The sequence below is a fragment of the Ambystoma mexicanum genome, chromosome 10 (genome assembly GCF_040938575.1).
Source record: "Ambystoma mexicanum isolate Mex_15411 chromosome 10, UKY_AmexF1_1, whole genome shotgun sequence".
Lineage (NCBI taxonomy): Eukaryota > Metazoa > Chordata > Amphibia > Caudata > Ambystomatidae > Ambystoma > Ambystoma mexicanum.
In genome coordinates, this window is record NC_090932.1 from 1496258779 (window position 1) to 1496284291 (window position 25513).

At 46.1% G+C, this 25513-nt stretch overlaps 1 protein-coding gene across 2 annotated transcripts in view; it reads left to right on the forward strand.

Moving 5' to 3' along the window:
• KNTC1 (kinetochore associated 1) overlaps positions 1-25513 on the forward strand; it is a 2501313-nt gene that overhangs the window by 2258726 nt on the left and 217074 nt on the right. For both annotated transcript variants that reach the window (XM_069619627.1, XM_069619628.1), the window contains exon 58: positions 4834-4890. In XM_069619627.1, coding sequence (XP_069475728.1) covers positions 4834-4890 — 57 coding nt within the window. The remainder of the gene's footprint in view (positions 1-4833; positions 4891-25513) is intronic.

A 25513-nucleotide genomic window follows, 5' to 3' on the forward strand; every position in this document is an offset into this window, starting at 1 on the left:
CCCCAGCAGTGGACCTGATTGCAACAAGAGTCTAACAGGAAATGCAAACTGTTCTGCTCGAGGGAATTCCCAGCGAACAGTGTGCCGGGGGACACGTCTTTGGTGGATTGGACCTTCCCTCTCCTAAACGCGTTCCCTCCGATTCCTGTCATTCCATGGGTTCCTCAGAGGGTGAGAAGGTTTCGAGCGACCATGATCTTGAATGCGCCGGACTGGGCAAGGAGAACATGATTCTCGGACCTCTTGGATCTTTCCATCTGTCTGCCTCACCAGTTTCCTCGGTGAGCGGATCTCCTAACCCAGTTGGAAGGCCGGATACTCCATCCGACCCCGGTATCCCTCAACCGACATGTGTGGCTCTTGAGAGCATGAGATATGATGACTGGGAGATCTCTGAGGAAGAACTTGAGTTTCTGCTTGCTGCACGCAGACCATCTACAAGATCTTTATGCATGTGCAGATGGAGAAGGTTTGAGGCGTGGTGCAGGGAATGCAAGATTGATCCCATCTCTTTCCCCACCACTGCAGTGATGGAGTTTCTGCTGTCTCTGGCCTCTGCAGGCCTTCAGGTTTCCACAGTCCCTGGATCAAAGTTCATTTTTCACTATCCCAGTAATGGCACAATTCCTGAAAGGCCTCGTAAATAAGTTTCCGCCAGCTCCCTTTGTTGTCCCAGATTGGGATCTTAATCTGGTCCTTGCATTTCTGATGACAGCTCCTTTTGAGCCTATGCACACTTGCTCATTCTCTCATTGAAAACAGCCTTCTTGGTTGTTATCACTTCTGCTAGGTGGGTAAGTGAACTACAGGCCTTATGCTGTAGGCCACCCTTCTTATGCTTTTTCAGAGAAAAAGTCTCACTCTGGGTAAGGCCTGGGTGTCAGAATTTCACTTGTCACTATCCAACGACCTTCCGGTCTTCTATCCTCCTCCTCACCCTTCTAAACAGGAGGAACAATTCTATCGGCTTGACCCTAAGAAGGCACTGAGTTACTATGTTGCCAGAACAGCTGATTTCAGGAGAGCTGACCAGCTCTTCGAGGCTTTTTCCTTAGTCCATAAGGACTTGCCCATAACAAAGCAGACTTTATCCCATTGGACAATCCTCTGCATAGAAGAGTTTTACCAGACCACTGGGAGAGTATTACCAGCAGGCATCAGGACCCATTCCACAAGGGGGGTCTCTGCATCCATTGCATTGCAGAGGGGAGTCCCTGTCCGGGAGATTTGTCGCGCTGCGACATGGTCGTCTTTACATACCTTCGCAAAGCACTATAGCCTGGATGTGACTTGCACTTCCGATGCACGTCTTGGCAGAGCAATTTTCCAGAATCTTAGTTTGACTTTCTGGCTGCCTCCTTCATTACTGCTTTGGGAATCTATCAGGTGAGGAATCTGCGGGAGAAAAGCAATCCATTGAAGAAGAAATTACCTTACCATAATGTAGTTTTGTTTGGATTCTTCTCCAGCAGATTACTCCTCTCCCCTCCCATCCGTCCCCACTGAGAAAGTCGGTGGTTGGTGCACATCTTTCTATTTCAAATAACAATGACTTGGAGATGGTCCTCTGTGTCACGTTAATCTGTCTTCCTGCCACGTCCTTAAATCAAACAATTTTTCTGGCACTACTACTAGTGTTTCTTTTTCAATTGTTCCTCCTTCGGAGGGCTGTAATTAATTGCTAATTTTTTTAAAAGAGCTCACTAGCCCACTCGTTCTCTGTTCCCTATGTAGTGTGTGGTGCTCTGAAAAAAAGGGGAACTGATATCAGGGCGTAGTGATGGGCTAATTATACAACACCTGACGTCATGTCTGGAGCCTATGCCCGCACGCTGAGACAGATGGATGGTTGGTCGAAGGCTGGCTCGAGGTCCACAATGCCTCATGTCGAAGGTTTTCCAAAGCAGCAAAGCTGGTGGGAATATCTATCAGATGAGGAATCTGCGGGAGAAGAATCCATCAAAAGAACATTACGGTAAGGTAATTTCTCCTCTGGGTGTCCGGCACAACACAGTAACGTGTTTGGCGTCCACCTCGGAAGAGATAGTGGTGGCCATACAGGGGAAGGTACACCGCTGGTCATCGACGCAGACAGCCACGGTGTGGCCCATCAAGTTGCGCTACATCAGCCTTGTCGCCTCTGCAGACTACAGATGAGTTCCTGAATATGAGGTGCATGCATGAATCGGGGACCTTCTCGGACAAGATCACCCTCAATGAGGAGTTCCGTCAGGTGATAGAGTGGTGGGGTGTATGGCCACATCTCGTCCAGGGGACTCTGTTTCAAGTTCTCCCTTACCGGGAGACAGTCACCATGGAAGCCTCTCCAGAAGACTTATGAGCCCACACCGGGCAGTTGCACGCCAGAGGCCTCTGGCAGCCGGACAAAAAGGGCCTCCACCTCAACGTCCTCGAACTTTGGGGCTTATTCTGGGCGATCAAGTCTGTCTGCCCTCGTTGAGGGGCAAGGTGGTGAGGATCTTTACAGACAACACCACCACCATGTTTACATCCGGAAGCAAGGTTAGTCCCACTAGCCGGCCCTCTCTAAGGAGGTCCAGGATCTGTGATGCTGGGCCATTCGTCAGGACATGTTCCTCATCCCCTTTTCTCCTGGCATGCTCAGCAGGGAGCTGCAGTCTTGCCATGAGTGGGAGCTTCGCCAGGAACATTGAACCTTCTATTCGACAAGTGGGGCCAACGCCAGAACAATCTCTTTGCGACTGTGACAAACTCAGTGACAGAAGTTTGCCAGCAGGTTCCCTCAGCTGACGAGCATGTGGGATGCGTTCTTGTTCCCATTGGAGGCACTGTTCCTGTATGCTTTTCCTCCGTTTCCACTCCTGCTACTTGTGATCAGCACACTTAGTGCCACAGCAGGATGATACTCATCGGTCCGGCATTGCCGAGACTTATCTGGTACCCGGACCTGCTGTGTGTCTGTGGCCCCGTCCATCAGGTTTCTGCTGCTCTCCTGACCACTTCACCAGAGAGGGAGGGTTGATTTGGTACCACGACCCGGAGTCGCTGAATCTAAAGGCATGGTTCCTGCAGCCCTAGAGATTAGAGGTCATGATTTACCTGCGAAATGTAAGGACATTCTGGCCAGGCCAGTGCTTCAACGTTTAAGTGCTACGGCCATAAGTGGAAGTGCTTCTCTGTGTGGTGCCATTCTCAGAAGATTACCCCTCTGCATGTCACTGCCCTTCAACTTACGATACTTGATTTCCTTGGCCAAGGCTGGACTGGCTCACGCCTCTATCGAGGTGCACCTCGCTGCCATATCCCTTTACACCACATCTCCGGGTAGGCCTTCTCTGTGTTCGCAAAGACTCGCCAAGGAGTTCCTCAAGGGGATCTTCAGGAGCTTTCCCGCTGGTGAAGGCTCCTCCACTGGCTTGGGAGCTCAATGTACTCCTGACTAAGCTCATGGGGGCGCCCTTTGAGCCTATGCATCAAGCCCCGCTCAAGTTTCTATTGTGAAAGACGCCTTTCCTTGTGGCAATCAACTCGGCTGGGCGGGTCGGGGAGATCCAGCCCCTGTTTTAAAGGCAGCCTTACTTGTCTTTCGACGCATCGAAGGTGGTACTGCGTACACACCCCACCTTTATGCCAAAGGTACCTTCAGAATTCTACCTCAATGAAAGTTTGGTGTCACCTGACTTCTTCCCAAATCAGTCGTCGCCAGCGGGGAGAGAGAGGCCCTTGCATTCGCTGGACGTTCCTTGTGCCTTGAAGTTCTATGTGGCACGTAAGAAGACTTCTTGGAAGACTGCCCAGTTGTTTATCAACTTTGGACCTATGAATCATGAACATACCTTGTCGAAGGATTCATCTTCAGGTGGTTCACCGGCTGCATCATGCACTGTCATCGACTGGCTAACAGGCTGCCAATAGGCAGGCTGAAAGCCCACTCCGCCAGAGCCATTGCAGCAACGACCGCATTTCTCTCTGGTGTGCCCGTGCACAACCTCTGCATGGCTGCTACATGGTGGTGCACGCACCATTTCACAAGGTTCTACTGTATCGACAGCGATTCCTGGGAGGAGTCCTCTGTCGGCCAAGTGTTGCCACTCAACCTGTTGGTTGAGGCAAGTCTATTCCAGAGGTGAGGGTTATTGCTTCTGTTGAGCCTTGCCACCTCCCGTGGTTGTGTATATGTACTGCTCTTCAATCATTATTCACGAGCATGGGAATCCATTCTAGACCCCATGCTGGAGAAGGTTTAAGTTACTTACTTGTAACTTTTGTTCTCCAGCATGGATTCACATGCAAAACCTCCCTCCTTCCCGTCTGTGGCTCTTCTTGGTTCATACTGCCACGTTACGTGCTTACCAAATCTGTAGATGGCCCCCAGGGATGGAGCTTGGGGAGAGAACTGTCATTGGAGGGGGGGCAGTATGACCCAGAGGACAGTGATTGGTTTAGAAGAGAAATAGTTCTAGAGCTGAAGTGAAACTTTTTTCTTTTCACAGAGGATTCCCGGCCTGACGACTGGGAATATTCATGAGCATGTGAATCCATGCCAGACCCGTACTTGAGAACAAGAGTTACAGGTAACTTAAACCTTACTTACAGTTTGTAATTTTTTGATGACCATACACTGCCCTGGAGTTGTAGTTCCTAAAATGAACTTGTTGTGATTGTTTTAATGTAATCGTGGGATTTCAATATGGATACACTGTTCACTGTATCATAGCTAGAGAAATAGATCTGTCCAAAATATTTATTTTGAGCTACAGTGTTAACTTGAGTGCCGACTTTACAACTGTGCGTATAAAGGTAGGCATGTATATGGATTAATCCACGTGAAATGTTAATTTCATATTTCAGATTCGTTACCTGAGGAAAGTGCTGGTGACGATTACTGGTGTGCATTCCCTGTGGCAGGTATGTACATTGGCGAAAGCATTGGGTACATACCCAAGAATCAGATAATTTATCAGAATGTAGACCTGCTTGTAAAAGATGCCAGAGTGAAGTGACTGGTGATAACTTCTATATATCTGCAAATTCTATTTAACATTGTCAGGAGCCAGACCAATATCCTCCATTTGGCCTCTGCCTTGGTTCTTATTTGATGACCCTGGCATCTGCAAAAACGGACTGCGAGAGGCTGCAACTGGTGTAAACTGTGACCTCAACATAGTCCACTAACTCTATCCACAAATCCCCTTAAACCTTTTGGGGATAAAGAAAAGTTTTTAAATATAGCGTTTTACTCATCCTGGCCTAACTTTGTTTGCTCTAAAAGGCAAGCCCTCGTAAGTGTTTGATATCTAATTACATCAGAACCATCATCCCTATTACTAGTTTGAGGTTTATATAGTGTGACTCACTCTGTAAGGGCCAAGCTTAAATCAGAAGGACACAGAGGACTCCGCACAAGAATCTCTTAAGCATAGTGTTTGTTTCTTTTAAGCTCAACATCCAGACATTTTGCTGTTTTGTGCTACTGTATTTTCGTTTTCTTTCCCCAACATTGTGAAATGGATGCCACTGTTTCCCAAGGGATCTGACGCCAACAAGTAGCTACGTGGTGTAGAGACTATTAAGCCCTGCAAGCTATATATTTCATATCTGCTCTTTTTACTAAATAAGTCAAGATTATTGCAGGGATCCCACTGAATAGCTTTTTTCTTCAATTTCTTAAAGAATCCCTCCATCTCCATCTGTACCTTGGGCAACTTCATGTTAATTACATTCAAAAAATCGAAAGGGGTAGTTGACAAATCTTTTAAAGCCAAATTCATATTTCTATTTTTTGCAGCCATACATCTACCCACCACTTTCAACATGCTTTAATCTCCATTTTCCAACATGATTTTCGTGTATAACTTGCAGCACTTTATTTGCCATAAGGTGGAGAGGGAAGTCCGTCCTAATTCACAACTAATAGCTTCTATTGCCATTGAATTGGCCAGTATTAAAGCGGGTCTCCATAGTTTCCTTTCGAGTTTCCCCAGATCTGCGAGAACTGTAGCTGCCAGTTCCCACCACATATAAGGCTGCCGGAATAATACAGCTCCTGTATCGCATCAACCAGGTGGTTCTAGCATCTCTAAAATAATAGACATTCAAGTCTATTTTCCATACAAATTTGTGTTTATTTTTGTTTTTACTTCTTCCTCCAAAGATCATTATCTTAGTCTTCTCCACATTTATGCTCAGATTATTCTCTAGGATGTAGCTTTGCAGCTGATCCAAAGATCTCTGCAAGCCAATCTGGGTCTTGTCCATCAAAACCGTATTGTCGGCATATGACATCCAGCTAATGGGCAATGTTAGGGATAATTCTCATAAATGGCTGATTTCCCTTACCTAATGAGTCCCTCAGCAGTTTTGCTGGATTTCCAGGATTTATTTTCACCTGGTAAGAGTGAGCCTTTTTCCCACTCTTACATGTGTTTTGCATTGTGTTTTCACTTTTTGTGTGATCTTGAGCACTGGAGCCTCACCTACTCCATGGCCTCATATTTGTCATGTGTGTTACACAGCACCTTCAGTGCAGTGACACAGGGTTGTCTTTGAGACTTCCCACTGACTCCATTTTTCTGGGGCTGACTACTGTCCCCCAGAAAAGGTAAAGTTGCCATTAACTTTATTTTAGTCACTTTAAACCACAGACCCAGTACACCCCATCGTACATGGAGTACTGGAAAGGGTTAACTCTTATCCCTTTATGTCTGTGTCTCTTGGAGCATTGTTTTGCTCCCTTTACATCAAGACTTGGCTGGTGGCAGTGGTATCTTATATAACCATGGTATTGTTTCAGGCTATTATATTAGCCTCGAATATAAACCCGCTTGACCAAATACATTTTATTTTGGCTCCGGCTGGGTTTATTCGCCATCTCTTTTTGTTAAAGTCTTTCTCGTGTTTTTCTCTGCGTGCCAAACTGGAGATGATGCCTTTGTTTGCCGTCTTTTAGCCGGCTTCTGCACTGAAGCCATCCTTAAGGCGCTTGAAAGTCTAGGTAGGCAGGATGTGAGGGAGGGATCTTTGGACCCCTGCCATGGGTTCCCTTGGTAACCCAAGTCGCACTCCTGTTTAATTGGCTGAGGGGACTGTCCTTGCCAGGGCAGCCACCCTGCTGTGTGATTGACAGCCAGGTTGTATGAATGGGGGAAAACTGCATAAAAAACAGATCTCTGGGACTGGAAAGGCAGAGTCGCCACTGGAACGAAAGAACCAATGAGGAACTGGAAGAAGAGGACCCCTACAACGACGAAACCGCCCGGTGAAGCCCTGCTGCAGGTCCGAATCTTCAGAATCCGATGACAGAGAAGATCCTCTAGGAAACTTCTTCCCTTGAGCTGGTGGGACCAACCAGTTCGCCCAAACTGCAAGCCAGGACCCATCCTCTGGTCGAATTCGCTCTACAAGGCTACAGTGGGCCGGATAGCCAGGAAGGTCGGACCCTGCTTGGGTTTTAAGGAGCGCACCTTTTATTCGTTGCTTTGCTCTGCTGCTGGTTTCTTCCCTGGGTAGTGCAGGATCCTCCAGTCTTCCTACTTCTTGTCAGTCCGACAGTCGCTTCAGGAACCATGAGCCTGCAGGAACTACCAGGAACGTCTGCCTCAGCTACAGCTGTCTCTCCATTTTAAGGTACTGTGCAAATCCAGTTGTTCGTTTCGTTGAGCCGCGGTGAAAGTGTTTGAAATCTTTCTCAAAACTGAGGGCTTGTCCTTCTCTTCTCTTTGAACTAAATTTTATGCCAACCAACCTCGCCCGGAATCCGTGGCACAAACCTTACCGCAAACTACCCTGAACTGTATTATCTTGAGCTAAAGACTTTTGACCTATTGACTTTGGCCCTAAGCCTTTTCTATCTAATTTTATCATTGTAGTTCCTATTGCTCACTTGCCCTGAGTACCTACCTGTTGGTGTGGTTCAACTTCTATTAATTTTGTTTTTCCCTCCCTTTTAAATTGCTGGACTGCCATTTTGCTCCCACTTCATTTTGTGAGCTTAACTTGTCTGGAATTTAAGGGAAGTGGTGTATTAAGAGTGCGATTTTTAACTTGCTTATAATAGTGAAATGTTACACAACTGAAGAGTGAAATAAATGTATGTTCTTTTACTTGAAAACCTGGCGTCAGTGGTTGCCTGAATCATAGTAATTGCTGTCCTTTGTGTAACTATCTGGTACTGCTCACTAAGGGCCTCATCACGAGTTGGGCGGTAACGCTGGCGGTATTACCGCTAGCGGTATTAGCCCTACCGCCAAACCCCCGGCGCTATTAGCACCGGATCACGGGTTTGAAGGTAATGGAATTCCCCATTCCCCACTGAGCCCATTAGGGAATGCCCCATTCCCCATTGGGCTCAATGGGGAATTTTTGCGCTCTTACCGCCGGCAGATTTCCCGCCGCCGGTAATAGCACACATTTTCAGCGGGTTTTCCCCCAGCTCAGAGCTGGGGAGAAATCCGCTGAAGCCCTGATTTGGCAGACCCTTAAATCTTGTGGTTATAGCGTGACCGCCGGATTTAAGGGTTACTGCCAAACTCGTGGTGAGGACCTTACTCTTGAGATAAGTCTGGCTGCTCAGCCATCGCTACCACTTTAACTGTTTAGTACAGTCTTGTACCAAAGGTGAATTTGTACTGTCACTTGTAGTCTTAATTGTGTGTGGGGTTCCCAAAGGGTACTGCATATAATTCTGCCTAACAGGCAAGACCCTGATCTTCGGTGGATGGTTATTGGTGTTCACGAAACTCTCCTCCATATCCGCTACATATACATTTTATAATATGGGAGAAGTGGCGTACCCTTGTTTAAGGCCCAAATTAGTAGGGATAGATAAAGACCTATTAGTCCCTTTATTCAGATAAACAGTAACCGAGGTGTTACTATACAAATCTCTCAAGAAATGCAGTACCATCAGATACATTTTCCAATTTGCTCCACAATCTATCCCTAATCACACAATCGAAGGCTCTTGAACAATCAATAAAACATACATAGAAATTCTGATCCTTACTCCTTTGTATATCTGATATCACGTAGTTAAGAGCTACCATAATATCCAATGTACTGTAGCCTGATGTAAACCCAGTTTCACAAAATGGCAGCAACTTATTGTCACTACATCCTTTTATAATTTTCAATAATAGGGTACAAAAGATTTTACAACTTGTATCTGCTATTGCTAGTAAGCGGTAATTCCTAGGATAAGACCTACTACCCTTTTTATAAATTGGAATAAAGATGGCTTTTCTCCAGCTCTCTGGAACATTGCCTCTTTTCGAGATATTTGCGAAGAATTCCAAAAATATTGTCGCCCACTTCAGAGGATTATGCTTAATGATGATGTTAGCTAATTTGTCTGGCCCCTGAACCCTAGAGGCATTTAACTTTTTAATGATATTAATAACATCCTCTAGGCCAAAAGGAAAAATTCTATCTCCTGCGACCAGCCTAATTTCTCTATTCACATCAGGCCCCTTTACAACATAGTAGAGGCCCGATATGATGATCATGTCAGAAGCTACCTCATCAGTGAGGTATTGGCGATATAAACACCAGAATTCTTTGGAATCATGTGATCGACACAGTTTACGGATCATATTCCAATTTGCGTTATGGATATAGCTCCTATGAGATCTTAACCAATTTGTATACTTTGTGTGAAGGTTTGTAATACTTTGCATTTTGCTAACCATACCCAACTTCTTATCTTTTTTAATTGTTTATATCCGCCTTAAGCTTCTTCTTCCATTTATTAATCTGGTCATCATACAAATTATTATATTTTCCACTCATTTTATGAGGCAGAAGTATTGTATGGTTAGTTCTTAATATAATTCCCAATAGATTACCAATTGCTTTTAAGCCATAGCGGGCAATCTCTTGCCTGTCTATTGTTAATATATCAAACATTTCATCAAACTTTTTTTAGATTTTTTTCAGTCCAACATATCATGTTGGTAGCTCCATTACATTGTATATTCATAAGCTCCCCATTTTATTCCTTTCTAACTAGTTCATGGTGCAGGGAGCACTTTAATATCATAGGGTCACTAAGGGAGGTTTCAATGTGTTCAAAGCTTTTAACCAATTTTTTCATTCCTGCATTAACAAAGATGTAATCTAGTCTATAACTAATGTTTCCATTCGTCCAGGTTGTTTTTTTGCTTAATAGATTATCGGTTTCTAAATAATATAGCCCCCAGCTCTGCAGCAGATTTAGCCATCCTATCCCACTAGAAATCTGGGTAGAATGTTTTAAATCAGTGCCTGTATTCCCCAGACAGATAGGAGGCGCTATATCAGTCACCACGTTTTTCCTCCCATTCTTCCATGATTTTCAATGATGCATCACAGTGGGAATGTAAGTCCCGGCAAGCATGACTAAAGCTTTAGAAGATTGTAACAGCCAGTCCTCTATTGAATCTCTAACGAGCTTACTCACCTCCTCCATAAGGACCCCCCGGATGTGAGTAGACATTTATGAGTAATGGCTCATCTAAGTCAGCAAGATTATTTGTTATAACACACATAAGCGGACCTACCAAATTGATCATATTCCCTTGAAGAGCCTGGGCATTTAACTCCTACACAAAGTCCCCCCTTAGGTCTGCCTTTTTCCCCAACTATTGCCAGGTTTGAAAATATATTATATCCATCCATAATTATCAAACCCCTTACCCATGTCTCTTGGAGAGCAAATATATCACTACCTTTCAACCAAATGAGGCCTTCTTTCTGTGAGAAAGAGCGAAAACCACTTGAATTTCATGAGATAATGTTCAAGAACCAAGCAATTGCCTCGTCTCAGTATTCGATCAGAGAGTTTTCATCTGGGATCCATTTTTCAAAATGCCTCTTTCTTCAAATTAAGTTGTTGCTTTTCCCTTAATGTCAAAGGAATTTTGCTATGCTCAACTGTACTTTCTATATTATTACAAACAATAATCTCGAAGTTATTGTTACAGACCTCTTTTGAATGTTCTCTGATTAGCTCTGCAGTGCCAAACTGGACGATAGCCCAATTATTCCAACTCCCGGTTTCAGGGAGTATAACCCTTTCAATATCCGATGTCTTAATGCATTTTAGTTGAGGTACTTTAATAAGACATTCTTATAGCCAATTATTATTTAAATAAGGGCTATCTTCTCTCAGATCTTTTTCTATGATTTTAATACTCTTACCTCTATTACTAATCTTTGCCAGCTGGTCATCATCAATACCGTCCGATGACTTAGTATTAGCTCTGCAATTACTGCTCATGGCCAATCTTTCCATTTCCATCTGATACGTTTCTCTTTCCCTTGCATTGAGGCAAGACCTTTCAGTAATAACAGGAACATCCAAGTACTTAATTGACAGTTCTTTACCTTCTACTAATTCCTGATTATCATTCTCTGCCATTCTCTGCCAATGATACTATACTCTCCTCTAAAACTGAATTTTTCTTTTTACCATTGAGCCATTTTTCCATTCATTTTTGTTTAGGATTAGATTTATTTTTGGCTCTATCTTGTTTGGAAGAGATGGTATTTAATTCAAACCTATTGGCAACCTCAATACATTCCAAATCGTTCAATGAGGTTTCAGCTAAAGATTGACCATTCTTTTTGACTTATTAATTTGGACCCTTTGTTTTGCCTTTATTTCCCTTTTTCTAGTTTCCTTTGCGGTTTAATCAACGTCAGGGCCCTTGGGATAATGGCGGGACTGCTATTTCATCCATTCCACCTTCATCAATCATACCTGACATTGCTGTATCACTTAGGTTCTTACTCAAATCTCTCTGGCCATTTTAATCCTCACCGACCAATATGCATAATGCGCTCAACTCGCAATTTTGTTCACAAGGAGACCTAATGGGTAAAGCAGATTCTTGTAATTTTGCCCCTTGTACAGAGATCTCCTGCAGTACCTCTTTCAAATTGTCATTTATCGTTACCATCAATTCCTTCACCGATTGTTGTTAATTCATTAGTTTGGTACAGATACCCAACAATATGTCAATAGTAACTTTTATGAAATCCATGTTTCCTCTTAAATGTAAGGTATTATATACCCCACACCCCACAGAAGCATTTGAAGAAAGATCTATTTCATTATCTTTGTCAATGGATGCTGTGCCCTGGGCCAATTTCTCCAAATCTGGCGTAATAGAGGTTAGAACCAATTACATTATTCATGCTCATTGAGGCTTCCACATTGCCACCAAGTGTTCCAGTACAAGTATCAATAGTAAGCCCCATTGAATTTCAACAAAAGTCATGGCATAGATTAAGTAATGAATTATTGTCTATCATAGAACTATTGCTAGGAGCTGACGTAGTATCCATGCTTGTAAAATCCTTGACTAGATCTATTTTAGTCAAAAAGTCTGATATTTTAGGTTGTTCTAGTATGGTTATATCTTTTTTGCTTCTGCCCTCATTCCTAGCTGGAGCTTTAGGGGTAGTAGAGCTCTCTACACAATTACTTTTAGTGCCTTTTTCTTTCTACTATTCTTTGACCTTAGTCTAGCCGCCATAATTCCAACTATTATCGCTAAAAGGCTACCACTTAAGTTAAAGTACAAGCCACTACTAAGGTTCCAGCTAATCAAACCCAAGTAAACAATTGGATTGCTGCAATGTATATCTGTTTTCGCCACAATAGGCTATTGAGAAAGTGTGTATCTTTATACATATAATGACAATAGCTTCAATAATTAAGAACTTTTTCGTGAAGATAGTACTGAACACATTAAAATATCATGCTCTTTATTAAAAATTCTTTATTCTGTAAAAATTGGGCTCCTGCTAATATCAAAACAAAAGTGGAAGCTCCTTAAAACACTTCAACATATATAAATAACAGTCCAAAAATCAAACAATGTAAATAAACGCATCTACTATAATACTCCAATGATATTTGGATAAAATACACATTTTGGGAGCAAAATTAGACGATTCTCCTTATCAAAAATGGAAAAGTAGTTTCCACAGCTAATTCTCTGGGACAAATTAAAATGATAGGCGCTAAATACAACAATCCTGGTGTTTGAAATAGCTGCCCAGAAAGAAGGCAAGTCTAAGGGCCTCAATTCTTCACATAAACGAGTCTGCGTATGTCTAATGTTCCAAGAAGTTGATACATTCACTATCTTTCAAAAAATGGTAACAACCAATTATGTGCCGTATCCTATATTATGTCTCAGATATATTCAGCCAGAAAGTAAACAGGTGGAGGAACTCCCGACGGCTTGAGGAGCCGCCAGAGTCCGTCCTCCCTCTCACCTGTTTAACTCAGCCCGTTGAAATGAAGATAAAATCACTACTTCAGTTCTTTCTATGATACTAGAAGAGTGGCGTTATATTTCACTAATAGCTTGTGTCTATGGGCTCACTTTGTTCTGATCGCAAAGACTAGAGAGTTAAAACTGGAGTTACTGAATGAGTGGCATTTGTAGTCTCGTCTCGCCACTTGCCTCCAGCCAAACAGCTCCAAACAGCTGTGCCGTGCCCTTTACTCTGCGGCGGGCTTAACGCTGCAAGGGTGCTGGCAAGTTAATTTTATAAGTCAGCTGCTGGATGGGCGCATTCCCAGCCCGTGATGCGAACGGGGCCTCGCAAGTTCCAAAAGCCCTTTCCAAGTAAAAGCGTTTGCCTCAGCAGTGTGTGCACAAACGTTTTACCAAGTAAAAGATTAGCACACTTTAGAAAAATTACTTCAAGCAAGTAGACGTTTCACACAACAATATCAAACTGATGCATATATACATTCACTTGGTTATAAGACATAATACAAATCAGAAACTCCTGCAAAGGAAAGATAAGCCACATATTATGCACAAAAAGGTCGACAGAGATGATCCCAATCTAAAATTGTCTAGCCCTAAGTTGCCCTGGGGCCTTGTGCCCAATAGTTCAGGTTACGGTTCCACAGAATTTAGAATGCAGGAAAAAATGCAGGTAGGGTCTCTGGGGTCCAGTGTAAGGTTCTTAGGGTTAGGGTTCAATTTAGACTAATGCCCAAAGGTAGCCCCAACAGTCAGATGTCATGCACAAGCAAGCTATGGCAAAGCCATATGTGTTATAGAAAAAGCTTTATTATAAGCCCATTGACTCTGTAACTTACCCTCATACTCCGATTCTTCCCCAGACTTGGCAGAACAAAGGAAAAGTGTCTGTTGCTTTTCCCGCTGAAAGCCGCAGTCCTTGATTCCCAGGGGTTGCAGGTTTGTTGTCTTTTACTGTTGCAAGTACTCTCGGTCGAAGAATGCAGAAACACTCAATGCAGCACCCCTCTCAGGACTGAACGCGGGTCAGGTACGCAATTTTTGGATAGTGGTCACCGCACACAGTGACGCAAAAGGACTCGGCAGCAGTGGTTGGACTTTCCCTTCGATCTCTGGTCCCCTTGATGCTAGGACACTGGCATTTTGCAGGAGGTAGTCTTGCAGGGCCAGCTGAGGATCCCCCAAGTTTCAGGCCGAAAAACAAAGCTGGTCAGCCACAGGACACTTCCAAAGGCTTCCTTTGGCAGGGCACTGAGCAGATGTCGGGAATGGATGGTCCCTCCACTCCAAGGGTCGTAGCTCCTTTGAGGGACTACTAAAGATCAAGAGCAAGACAGGGGCTCCTCCAGGACAGCAGCAGAAGTTGGTTGCCAGGCCTCTTTCAGTCGGGTTTCGGGTCTCTTCGTAGGTCTCACAGCTGGATAGGATACTTGGCACCTTCAGGTTTCTCCAGGATCTCTGAAGAATGGGTCCAGGGGTCCTCTTCTTAACCTAAAAGCCAGGTAAGAGCTGAAACTCCCAATAGCAGGACTAGCCCACACACACACACCCCAGCAGTGATCCAATCCGGACAACTGGTGGGAACATTCATGCATACCACTCAGACTGAAACCAGGATTGGGGTCAGACAGACCCAGCCCACATCCTGCCTGCAAACGCACACAGTCCTCGAGTAGCCTGCCAAAAGCTTCTGCTTTCCCGGGCACTGGAAGTCCTTATAAGGATTTTCCTGGCCTCTGAGGCCAGAACGAAGGCTGAAAGACAAAATGGCAAAAGAGCAGGTGAAAAATCTCGTGGTGTGGTCATTTTTGACCAGTAGCCACAGTTAGTAGCCAAACGTGGTAAAGCTAAAACGAAAATCCCAAAAAAGTGAGGAAAAGACACTGCTGCCACCAGCCCATCCTTTTAGCACACCTAGAGTGACCAAACATCCTCTGAGTGTTGGTCTAGGGCAAAACAAAAATGCACCCAATTGTACTGCTGTGTAAGCTGCTTTGCACAATGATAAAAAAATACCACAAGTGATACAAAAGTAACCAAAAGTAGTAACACAGTAACACAGCTATAGGAAACAATGTTTCCCAGTACTGACAGCCTGAAGGACATATCAGTTTCCCCATAACATATGAGCAAAGGCCAATGCAGTGAAGTCTAAGGCTTCACTGCACTGCAAAACGTTTAGGTCACAATTGAAAATAAAAGCAAAAAGTTTGGGGATTCCATACAGATGGAAGGAAAGGTGCAGTAAAGAGAAATATTTCCTAACACTGTCCCATCTTGAACCTCAGGGCCTTGAACAAGTTCTTGACGATAGAAAAATTCAGGATGTTGATGTTGAGAGAGATTCTCGACACTCTCAAATTGGACTAGCTGGTGTCCATAGATCTTCAGGATGCGTATTTCCATGTGCCGATACATCGGAAGCACAGGATGTTCCTGAGGTTCCTCATAGGGGACAAGCACTACCAATTCAAAGTGCTACCCTTTGGGTTGACCTCCGCTCCAAGGGTCTTCAATAAGCTCATGGCAGTGGTCGCAGCCCACCTCAGGAGATCCAGTGTCCACGTATTCCCGTACCTGAACTAGCTGATCCAGGGGAGGTCACGGAGCAGGTATTGTCCCATCTTGGGGACACCTGCTCACTAATCCATAGTCTGGGCTTTTCCCTGAACTTGCAGAAGTGCCACACGACTCTAGCTTAGAGGCTCCAGTTCATTAGGACAGTCCTCGACACCTGGGCAGAGAAGGCCTTCCCATCCGGGGAGAGAGTATCCAGCATTGCACAGATGGTAGATCTATACCTGAACCACGCCACCTTACCAGCAGCTTCCTTCCTCCGCCTCTTGGGCCTCATGACCTCCTGTATTTTTGTAGTGCCAGAGCCACGCTGTGAATGCAGTCGTTACAACGGCAACTACGAGGTCAGGGATCAAAGTACCGTGGTACTCTGAAGGATGTCCTCAGAGTTTCCAGGTCTGTGGTCAACGACCTTTCTTGGTGGGCCAGCAGCAGCAAATTGTTTGTGGCGGAACCCTTCTGGCCCCCATGGCCTCAGGTTCAGGTGGTCACAGATGCCTTCCTAAAGGGTTGGGGCGCTCACTGGGAGGGCTTGCAGTTGAGCGGCCTTTGGTCAGCAATGAAAGACAGGTGGCACATCAACAGGCTGGAGTTGCGCGACAACTCTGAAGGCGTTTGCACCCTCTCTAAAGGGGAAGCATGTCCTGATCTTGATAGGCAATACAGTGGCCATTCATTACCTGAACAAGCAAGATGGGGTGCGCTCCCTAACCCTCTACTGAGACATGATGCAGCTGTGGTTCTGGTTGCTGAAGAACCAGATCTCTGTCTCGGCAGCTCATCTGGTGTGGAAAGAGAACAGTTTGGTGGATGCTCTGAGCAAGCAGAGCGTGGTCTTGCACGAGTGGGAAGTGTGCCAGGAAGTCCTGGAGGTCTTCTCTCTGCAGTACCCCAGCAGTAGATCTGTTTCCACAGAGTCCAACAGGAAGTGCAAACAGTTTTGCTCGAGGTAATTCCCAACAAACGGTGTGCTAGCTGATGACTTTCTTGTGGATGGGATCTTCCTTCTCCACTACGCCTTCCCTCCGATTCCCATCATTCCATGGGTTCTCAGGAGGTTAAGGAAGTTTCGAGCAACCTTGATTTTGATCTCTACGGATTGGCTCAGGAGAACATGGTACTCGGACCTTCTGGACTTGACCATCTGCCCAGCTGTCTGGTTGCATTAGCGTCCTGATCTAGACTAGTCTGAAGGTCCGGTACTCCACCCGAACCCAGAGTCCCTCAACCTACATGCGTGGTTCTTGAGAGGATGAGAAATGATGACTTGGACCTCTTTGAGGTGGTGCTACTGGCTTCAAGCAGATCATCAGGATCTCTATGCACGTGCAGGTGTAGAAGGTTTGAGGGGGAGTGCAGGTAACGCAATATTGACTTTATCAATCTCTTGCCCCACCACTATACTGGAGTTTCTTCTGTCACTGGCCTCTCAGGCCTTCAGGCCACCACAGTCAAAGGATTATTGGCTGCTTTGTGTGTGTGCAAAAGGTCTCCGGATCAAGGCTCTTACTTCACAATCCCAGTTATGGCCCAATTCATGAAGGGCTTTGTGAATACGTTTCCGCCCATCCCTTTAGTTCAGAATTTGGATTTGAACCATGGTTCTCACCTTCCTGTTGGCAGCTCCCTTTGAGTTTTTGCACTCTTGTTCCTTGCGGCTGCTTATGTTACAGACAGGCTTTTTAGTTGCCATCACTTTGGCCAGACGAGTCAGCGAATTGCAGGACCTCTCTTACAAACCACCATTACTCTTACGTCCCATCCCCTTCCTCCATACTGCATGGGTGTCCCTTCCAAGGGACGGGAGACAACCTTTTTCACCAGAAAAAAACATTCTTCCCCTTTAAATTTAGAGGCGCACGGGGGTGCGGCCTTGCGAGCATGCGCTACCCTGACTTCGCCCTCAGGCGCCACACCTCAGTCCCCTTTTCCGCATCCACTGGAACGGGCCGAATTGACCAGCGTTCCTGGGTTTGGCTTTGGCCATGTAATTCCATACGTGGATACTTCTTCTTCTGTCTTTTTTGTCTTTTGTCATACAGGTACTCTGTCCTCAGGCATCACGCTTCTCCCCCAGCGCTTGTCGATTTCCACAGGGTTCAGCAAGTATCCATCCTGCGACAGGATCTTACCAACTTCAGACCCCCACGCCCTCTGCCTATGTTGCCTTGGCTCAGACCACGGTTGGCAAGCTTGTACAGCGTACGGTCATCGAGGTCTCTGAAGAACAGACTAGTCAGGTGGAGGGAGCTCTTCCAGAAGTCGCCTCCAGAGGACCTCAAGGACTTTGTGAGACATCGATCCCGGCCCAAGATAGGGCCTCTATTTTCCATCGCACCCTGCAAGGGAGACTCCTTCCCAAGGACTCGCTGGCGCATGAGGGACGGCTCAGGTTCTCGTACCAACACGTGCACCAAGGCTGCTTCAGCTACAGGCCTAAAGGCCGAGGGATCCTCGGATACTCCCTGTGATAGTGTTGAGGGACCGGAAGGTTCTTGTACCGGTCTTCACCTGAGGGGGCTCTGCACTTGTACCCGCATCATGTCAGAGGGGCCATGCCCTAGTACCGGCAATACATCCGAGGGGGCGCCTAAACGCAGCTCTTCCGGCCCCTGGGCCTAGGCTGTCACACCTACCAGGTCTAGGCCAGAGGAGCAGGGTAGGCCTCGCAATCCACACTCAAGAGTCTTGGAGGAGGCTGGACCCAGCGAGCCGAGCAACAGCTTGACAAAATGGCCGCCGTGCCAGACATCCTCACCCGTCCAACGCCATTCCAGGAGTTTGGCGAGGAACAAGTGTCAAGGTGGGACTGGCCTCAACCAGGTACGTGGCCTACAGCCTATCCTTCATTTGCGCAGGGCAGGTTCATGCTGCATCCGTATGGGCAGGAAATGCAGCGACTCCAGCAGCTTCCCGCTACCCCGTCTATATCCCCTACCACTCCTCTGGCCTGTGAAGACAGGTTCTTTGAGAGGTTCCTCGGGCTCATGAAGTCCCCTCAGTTGGGGGTTATCCTCAGGGATGCCATTAGGGACGTGCTCCCTCCAATGCTTCCAGCACTTCAGGCTTCTCCACCGGTGCCCCCGGAGCAGCCTCTACCTCCGCCCCCCCAGCCGATTCCTCAGGCGGTTCCGTACCAGCCTCCTCCACAGCCTCTGACTTCGGTCCCAGTACCCCAGCCGCCGGCTCCCGCTACTCCCCCACCGACGCAGGTCCCTCCTGACCCTCAGGACACGGAGGAGGAGGAGGACCCTGACATGCCCTCGTCAGCCGGATGTCCAGGAACGCATCTTAGATCTTCCATTCGGTGACTTCTTCCACTCCACCACGGACGAGGAGCAGGACAAAAAGAAAACAGCTCACAAACAGCCGAGTCTTTATCCATCTTGACAAAGACCACGCCCAAATCGTACACCCAGTCACAGCAGTGCTTGGACAATGGGCATACCTCCGGAGGGTTCCTCTGCTTCCAGGAACAGAGGTCCAGGCAGCCGGACCGCTCGCCGACTCCAAATCGACGCAAGCAACAAAAAGGGGCGGGGAGAGCAAGGGCTTTTTCCAGTCCCCCTCCTCTGCAACAGCCTCTGAGGGAAAGAAGGCATTACACGCCCCTTCGGGTCCACGTGTCTCCAGTGGGGGGCAGGCTTGCTCTCCATGCACCTTTCTGGTGCCAGAATTTCACGGACCCCCGGATCCTCTCTGTAGATCCACGGGGTACCGTCTACCCATCCCAGCCTCTGCTCTCTCCTCCTCTCCTCTCCCTCAAAATTGGGACAGCAACTCTGCTTGCGGAGATCTGCTTGCTCATAGAGAGCCAGGCCGTGGAAGAAGACCCAGCCTCCCAGCGAAGCTTGGGATTTTACTCCAGGATTTTCGCCATTCAGAAAAAGAACCAGGCGGGCCTGAGATTTGTGCTGGACCTTTCCACCCTCAACCTCTCCTCACCTCTACAAAAATTCAAGATACTTAAGCCAACCTTTATAGCGGAGACATTGTGCAAGGGAGACTGGATGTGCTCCTGGATCTGAAGAAGCGTACCTACACGTCCCGATTTAGCAGCCCCATCGTTCTTTCCTACGGTTCAGGATCATGGGCTACCATTTCCAATACAAGGTCCTTCCTTTTGGCCTCAACTCGGCCCCCAGGGTCTTCACCAGACTCATGATTACTGTGGCTGCCCTCCTCAGAGCGCAGGGCCTCCACATCTTACCCATACCTCGACGACTGGCTCGTCAGGGCTACATCTCCGGAAGCGATTCACCACTCTTCCCATGTCCTTATGAACACACTGAACGATTTGGGCTATTCGCTCAATCTCAAGAAGTTGCAGCTGCAGCCCACGCATACTCTGACCTTCCTGGGCCTAATCTGGGGCACGTGCTCAGAGAAGGTGTTTCCGTCGGAGGACAAGATTGCGGCCATCAGGTGGGCCACAACTCACTTCCTCAGCAGAGAGGTGACCTTGGCCTGGTGGTACCAGCACCTCCTGGGTCTCTTGGCGGCGGTCCTGCTAGCCGTCCCACACACGAGACTGAGGATGAGGAGGATTCAGCTGCACTTCCCAACCTCATGGAACCAGGAGCGGGGTTCTTAATCCGAGATCATCAACGTTCCTCCATCTCTCTGCCTGGACCTCATATGGTGGTCCAAGGACTGCAACCTATGGACGGACAATCACTTTCGGCCTCCCACCCCGCAGGTCACCATCACCACGGACTCCTCGCTCAAGGGCTGGGAAGCCACCCTGGACGCGCTCTCGGTCCACGGCACCTGGACTCCACAGGAGCAGGAGTACCACATCAATTGATTGGAGCTGACTGCCATCTGGCTAGCGCTCAGAGCATTCCTTCCACTTCCCAGGGGCAAAGTTGTCCTCATCCAGACCGACAACTCGACCAGCATGTACTATGTCAACAAACAGGGAGGCACCAGATCCCCTCCGCTGTGCAGACTGGCGATCCGCATTTGGGAGTGGGCCCTGGAAAACGACATCTATCTCACGTCAGTCCACCTTGCGGGGGAATCCAACCTGGAGGCGGACAGGCTCAGCAGGTTGGGAGTAGACAATTACGAGGGGCAGCTAAACAACCTCGTTATTCAGGAGATCTTCAGCAGATGGAGTCTCCCCCAGGTGGATCTCTTTGCCACCTGGCACAACAGGAAGTGCCCTCATTTTGCCTCCTGGCAGGGACAGGGCCCCGGCTCCCTGGGCAACGCATTTCAGATTCAGTGGAATGGCATGACAGCGTACGCCTTCCCGCCCACTCTGCTGATTCACAGAGTGATTTGCAAGATCAAGGAGTCTCGCCAGCTCAACATCATTCTAATAGCTCCATGGAGGCCGCCAGGCCCTGGTTCTCGGAGCTGCTCAGCCTCTTGGAGGTGCCGCCCATTCACCTTCGGACGGGCCCAGCAAATCTCATGGCGCTGCAGGGAGGCAGGGTCATTCTCCCTGCGCCACAGAAACTAGCCCTCACAGCATGGTTCATGAGCAGGTAACGCTAAGGTACCTCGGCCTCTCCCAGGCCAATTTGGAGATCATACAGGGTGCCAGGAGCAAGGCTACCATGGCCCAGTATAAAAGTAAATGGACCAGGTTCTGCCACTGGGCAGACGCCAAAAACAGCGACCCCCATGGTATGTACTTTGGACAACGTGCTCTTCTTCTCGGTGCACCTTGCCCACTCAGGAGTGCAGGTGGACACCTGCCGCACTTACCACGCTGCCAACGGGACTTACAGGAACTCGGAGGAAGGGGTCTTCTCCTCCTCCAATCTGATATTCAAGAAACATTTGACGGGGCTCGCAAGGCTCTACCCGCCCATCAAGAGGCCTCACCCAGTGTGGGTACATAGTCTTGGGCCCCCTAGTACACAAACAGTTTCGAGCCAATGGCGTCCGCGGACATCAGACTGGTCACCATCAAGACTGCCTTACTGGTAGGCCTCACCTTGGCTCGAAGAGTCAGCGAGAGCCAGGCGCTCGTCGCCTCAGAACCATATATTTCCTTTCACAGGGACAAGGTAGTCCTGTGGACGCACCCAGCATTTCTGCCTAAGGTGCCATCTGCTTTCCATTTGAACAAGGAAATTGTCCTCCCTACGTTTTTTGCAGATCCTAAGGATGAGGCACAGAGAGTTCTGCATTGCCTGGATGTCTGACGTGCTCTGTAATTCTACCTTGATGGGACCAAGGACTTCCGCAGGTCAGATGCCCGGTTTGTCACTTTTGGTGGTGCAAGACCAGGCTATCCGGCCTCAAAGCACACTGAAAGGTGCAGGAAAACCCCACACACTGGACTAGGGTATTACTGTAACACAATATACAGAATAAATTGTCCAGAGGTTGTTTTTTATTTTTAAAGGTATCAAAAATGTATTTATTGAGATAGATTATTTTCCAAAAATGAATTGATCATTAATTAATACACAGACATTAAATTACATTAACATTGCAGGGGAGCATAAGACACCGGATAATAAAAACCTAACATCACCATCATTCATCAACTGTCAAACCATCATTTGCAACTCAAATCAATCAACCTCATTCACTCACAGTAAAGAATGTGGACTAAAAGATTTAGTGCAATCCATATGTGTTAGCATTTCATAAATTAGCCCCACATAGTCTTAAATATTTCATTTTATCCACATAGAATGTGTATCAGCACAACCATTAACCAAAAATGTGCTCTATTCCACGGAGTGGGCATGTTCAAGAGAAAATGATAAATCCCATCCCCGGATGTTCTTCTCTACCGGTTTCAACGTTTTGAAAAATAATTGGACTAACGTCTTCGTTAGGAGAAACAATTGATACAATATTATCACTGTAAAAGACACACGGATACAACAATTATATGCAGGAATCTACTGCCTCTACTGGCTGGCTCAAGCTACCAACATGCAATTGTTTATACCATTAGTTACATTTTTAAAATCCCAAGGTGTCCCTGTTGTCCCAGAGTCTCTAAAAAGGGGGTTTGTGGAACCCTAAAACCAAAGCAGACCACTGTGTCTCAAGTGGAATTACACCACCACCATATGAAGAACCAGAAGCACCAAAAGCCCAACACAGAGGTCAAGGGGCCAGACTGACCTGACTCACAATGTCATACATTCTAATTGGTCAAACCCGTTAAGTGTGACTCAAAGAAATTAAACAGGATTTAAAAAATCTGACATGTTAAACATCATAAATTGCAGAGCCATGAGTTTAGTGCTGCCTGAGGGCATTGAAAAAAGCCAATGCACTTAAGTGCGAGTGACCCGCCACTCACCTTGAAAAACAAGACTGGAATTATTCCAGTGGTCGGACAACTGTTGCCGATGTTGGTGTTGACTCAGCACAAGTGAATTGAATTTCAGTTGAATCTGTCCGGGAAAAAAACAAAAAAACAGGAGCGGGAGGTTGGTTAACTCAATGTCATGTGGTCATACTGTTGTTCATAAAGAGACCCTGTGTTCACCTAAAAATGCCGAAGTGGTTATAAATTGCACTTTTGGGTAATTATGTTCACATTTAAGTTAGTTTAGTTGAGCAAGTATAGGTATTTTGTCTCTTACACTGACAATCCCCACGATTCAGATTGTACCATTTAACGTTAGGAGCATCCGTGTTTATGTTGGGAAAGGGGCATTCGTGTTTAGAATGGTGTACAAGTTCTATTTAGAAAATATATTGACCATTTGACTAAAAATGCCTGTGACCTAAATTGCACTGCTTATAAGAGTGAACACCCACGTTTTCAATGGAAAGCACATTTCACGTTAACGCGGAGTACATAACGTGAATACGGACACACACGTTGCAGCAGGGGGTGAGTACTGCTAAGGTTGCTCGAATAAAGCCCAGAAAGCTTGCACTGTTAAACATAGTATTTACATCGCACAAATGCGTGTACTTACAACTGAAGCCTGCTGAAGGTGGCCGTACGTGCTGCCGGAAGCATATTCCAATCTGAATCTGCCGTTATGTTGGCAGTCACCTGCGGAAATCGGAACCAAGGTCTCATCAAGGAGTTTCCCAAGTCATAACGCGGTGGGCCAATAGCATTTAAACATTAAATGCGTGACGTAAAAGGAGGCTCCCTCAGTGATCATATGATTGCTGGGGAAGCCTGTCACGTGGTTCGGGACCATGCAAGTCTTAAAGGGGCCGTATAGATGTAACACCGTGTTCGAGAAAGCAGCTTTTTTTGAGTCAACTGCATTTATGAAGACACACTTCTATTTAGAACCTTAAACTATTAGCAGAACACAGGCTGTAATAATGTTTATGAGGAGCACTATTGGTGTTAGAGTCCCAATATACTAAGCCGCAGTTGCTGTATGTTGTTAAAGAACATGCAAAACAGTTTTCTGTGATTATTAGTTATTGTTACTAAACCAGTAGATTATTAATTATTGTTACTAAACCAATAGAGATCATAATTGGCTGGAACAAAATTGTTGTTGTAGTGCGTCGCGAAGGCCAAGCAGTTATAACAGAGGCATGATATATATGGCTTGACAAAGAGGGGATGGTATCAACGTGAATTGAACTCCCAAGGTTCCATCATGTTAAATCCTTTATCTAATGTTTTAAGATTGAAAATCCACAGTTGTTCTTTGTATGACAACTTGTTCTTGGTCTGAATAAGTCCACTGGTAACAATTTTCTCGACACAGAACCACGTAAGTTCTTCTACATTATGGCCTGTCTCCACAAAATGAAGAACCAAAGGGGCATTAAGATTGCGGGTTAAAATTTTTGAACGATGTTCGTTGATACGAACATGTACCTCTCTTGAGGTTTTTCCTATATAGAATTTGTTACAAGGGCATTGGGCCGCATATACCACATTTTTGTTTTTACAAGTGGTAAAAGTCCTTAAGTCCCATGCTTTTCCTTCTCCCACAAATGTGGTCATTTTCCTTGAATATTTACAAGCTGTACACGAAGTAAAAGGATAGTGTTCCACCACTGGGTTCAAATTAATGTCTCTAATAAGGTGACATTTTGGTGGAAGTCGGTTAGCACGGGTTCGTTTTTGTCTCAAGTTTTTACCTTTCTTAAAAGCAAAGAGCGGTTTTGGCAATTTCATACCTGTCGAATTCAGTTTTTCAGGATAATACCTTTAATTGCCTGACTGTGCTGGCAAAAGGTAGAAACGCACACCAGTTGTTCTCGGTCTAAAGTCCTGATTTTCGGACATAAGAGTGCTTCACGATTCGTATATCGTACTCGCTTTCTGGATTGTCTAACCAATTTCTTGGGGGTATCCTCGTTCAATGAGCCTAGTTTCCATGACCTCTGCATGTTTGTTAAAGTTTGCCACGTTTGAGCAATTGCGTCAGAGTCCTAGGAACATGCCATGTGTGAGATTCTGTAATAAGCTTTTAGGATGGTGGCTGGAAAATTGCAGTGTGGTGTTTCTTTCCGTTGGTTTCCTAAATAGCTCCAATTGTATATGGCCCGATTTCATTGTAAATGGAGAGATCTAAGAACGAGATTCTCGTGGTGGAAAATTCGAAAGTAAAGTGTAAGTCATCCATTTGATTAAGCCAATTCACAAATTGGAGAAGTGTGTCCGCATTACCTCCCCAAATTAATAAGATGTCATCAATATATCTTCGATAAGGCTTAATCTGTTGAAAAAATGGATTACTGTCGTGTAACACTTTCTTTTCTTCAAATAAGGCCAT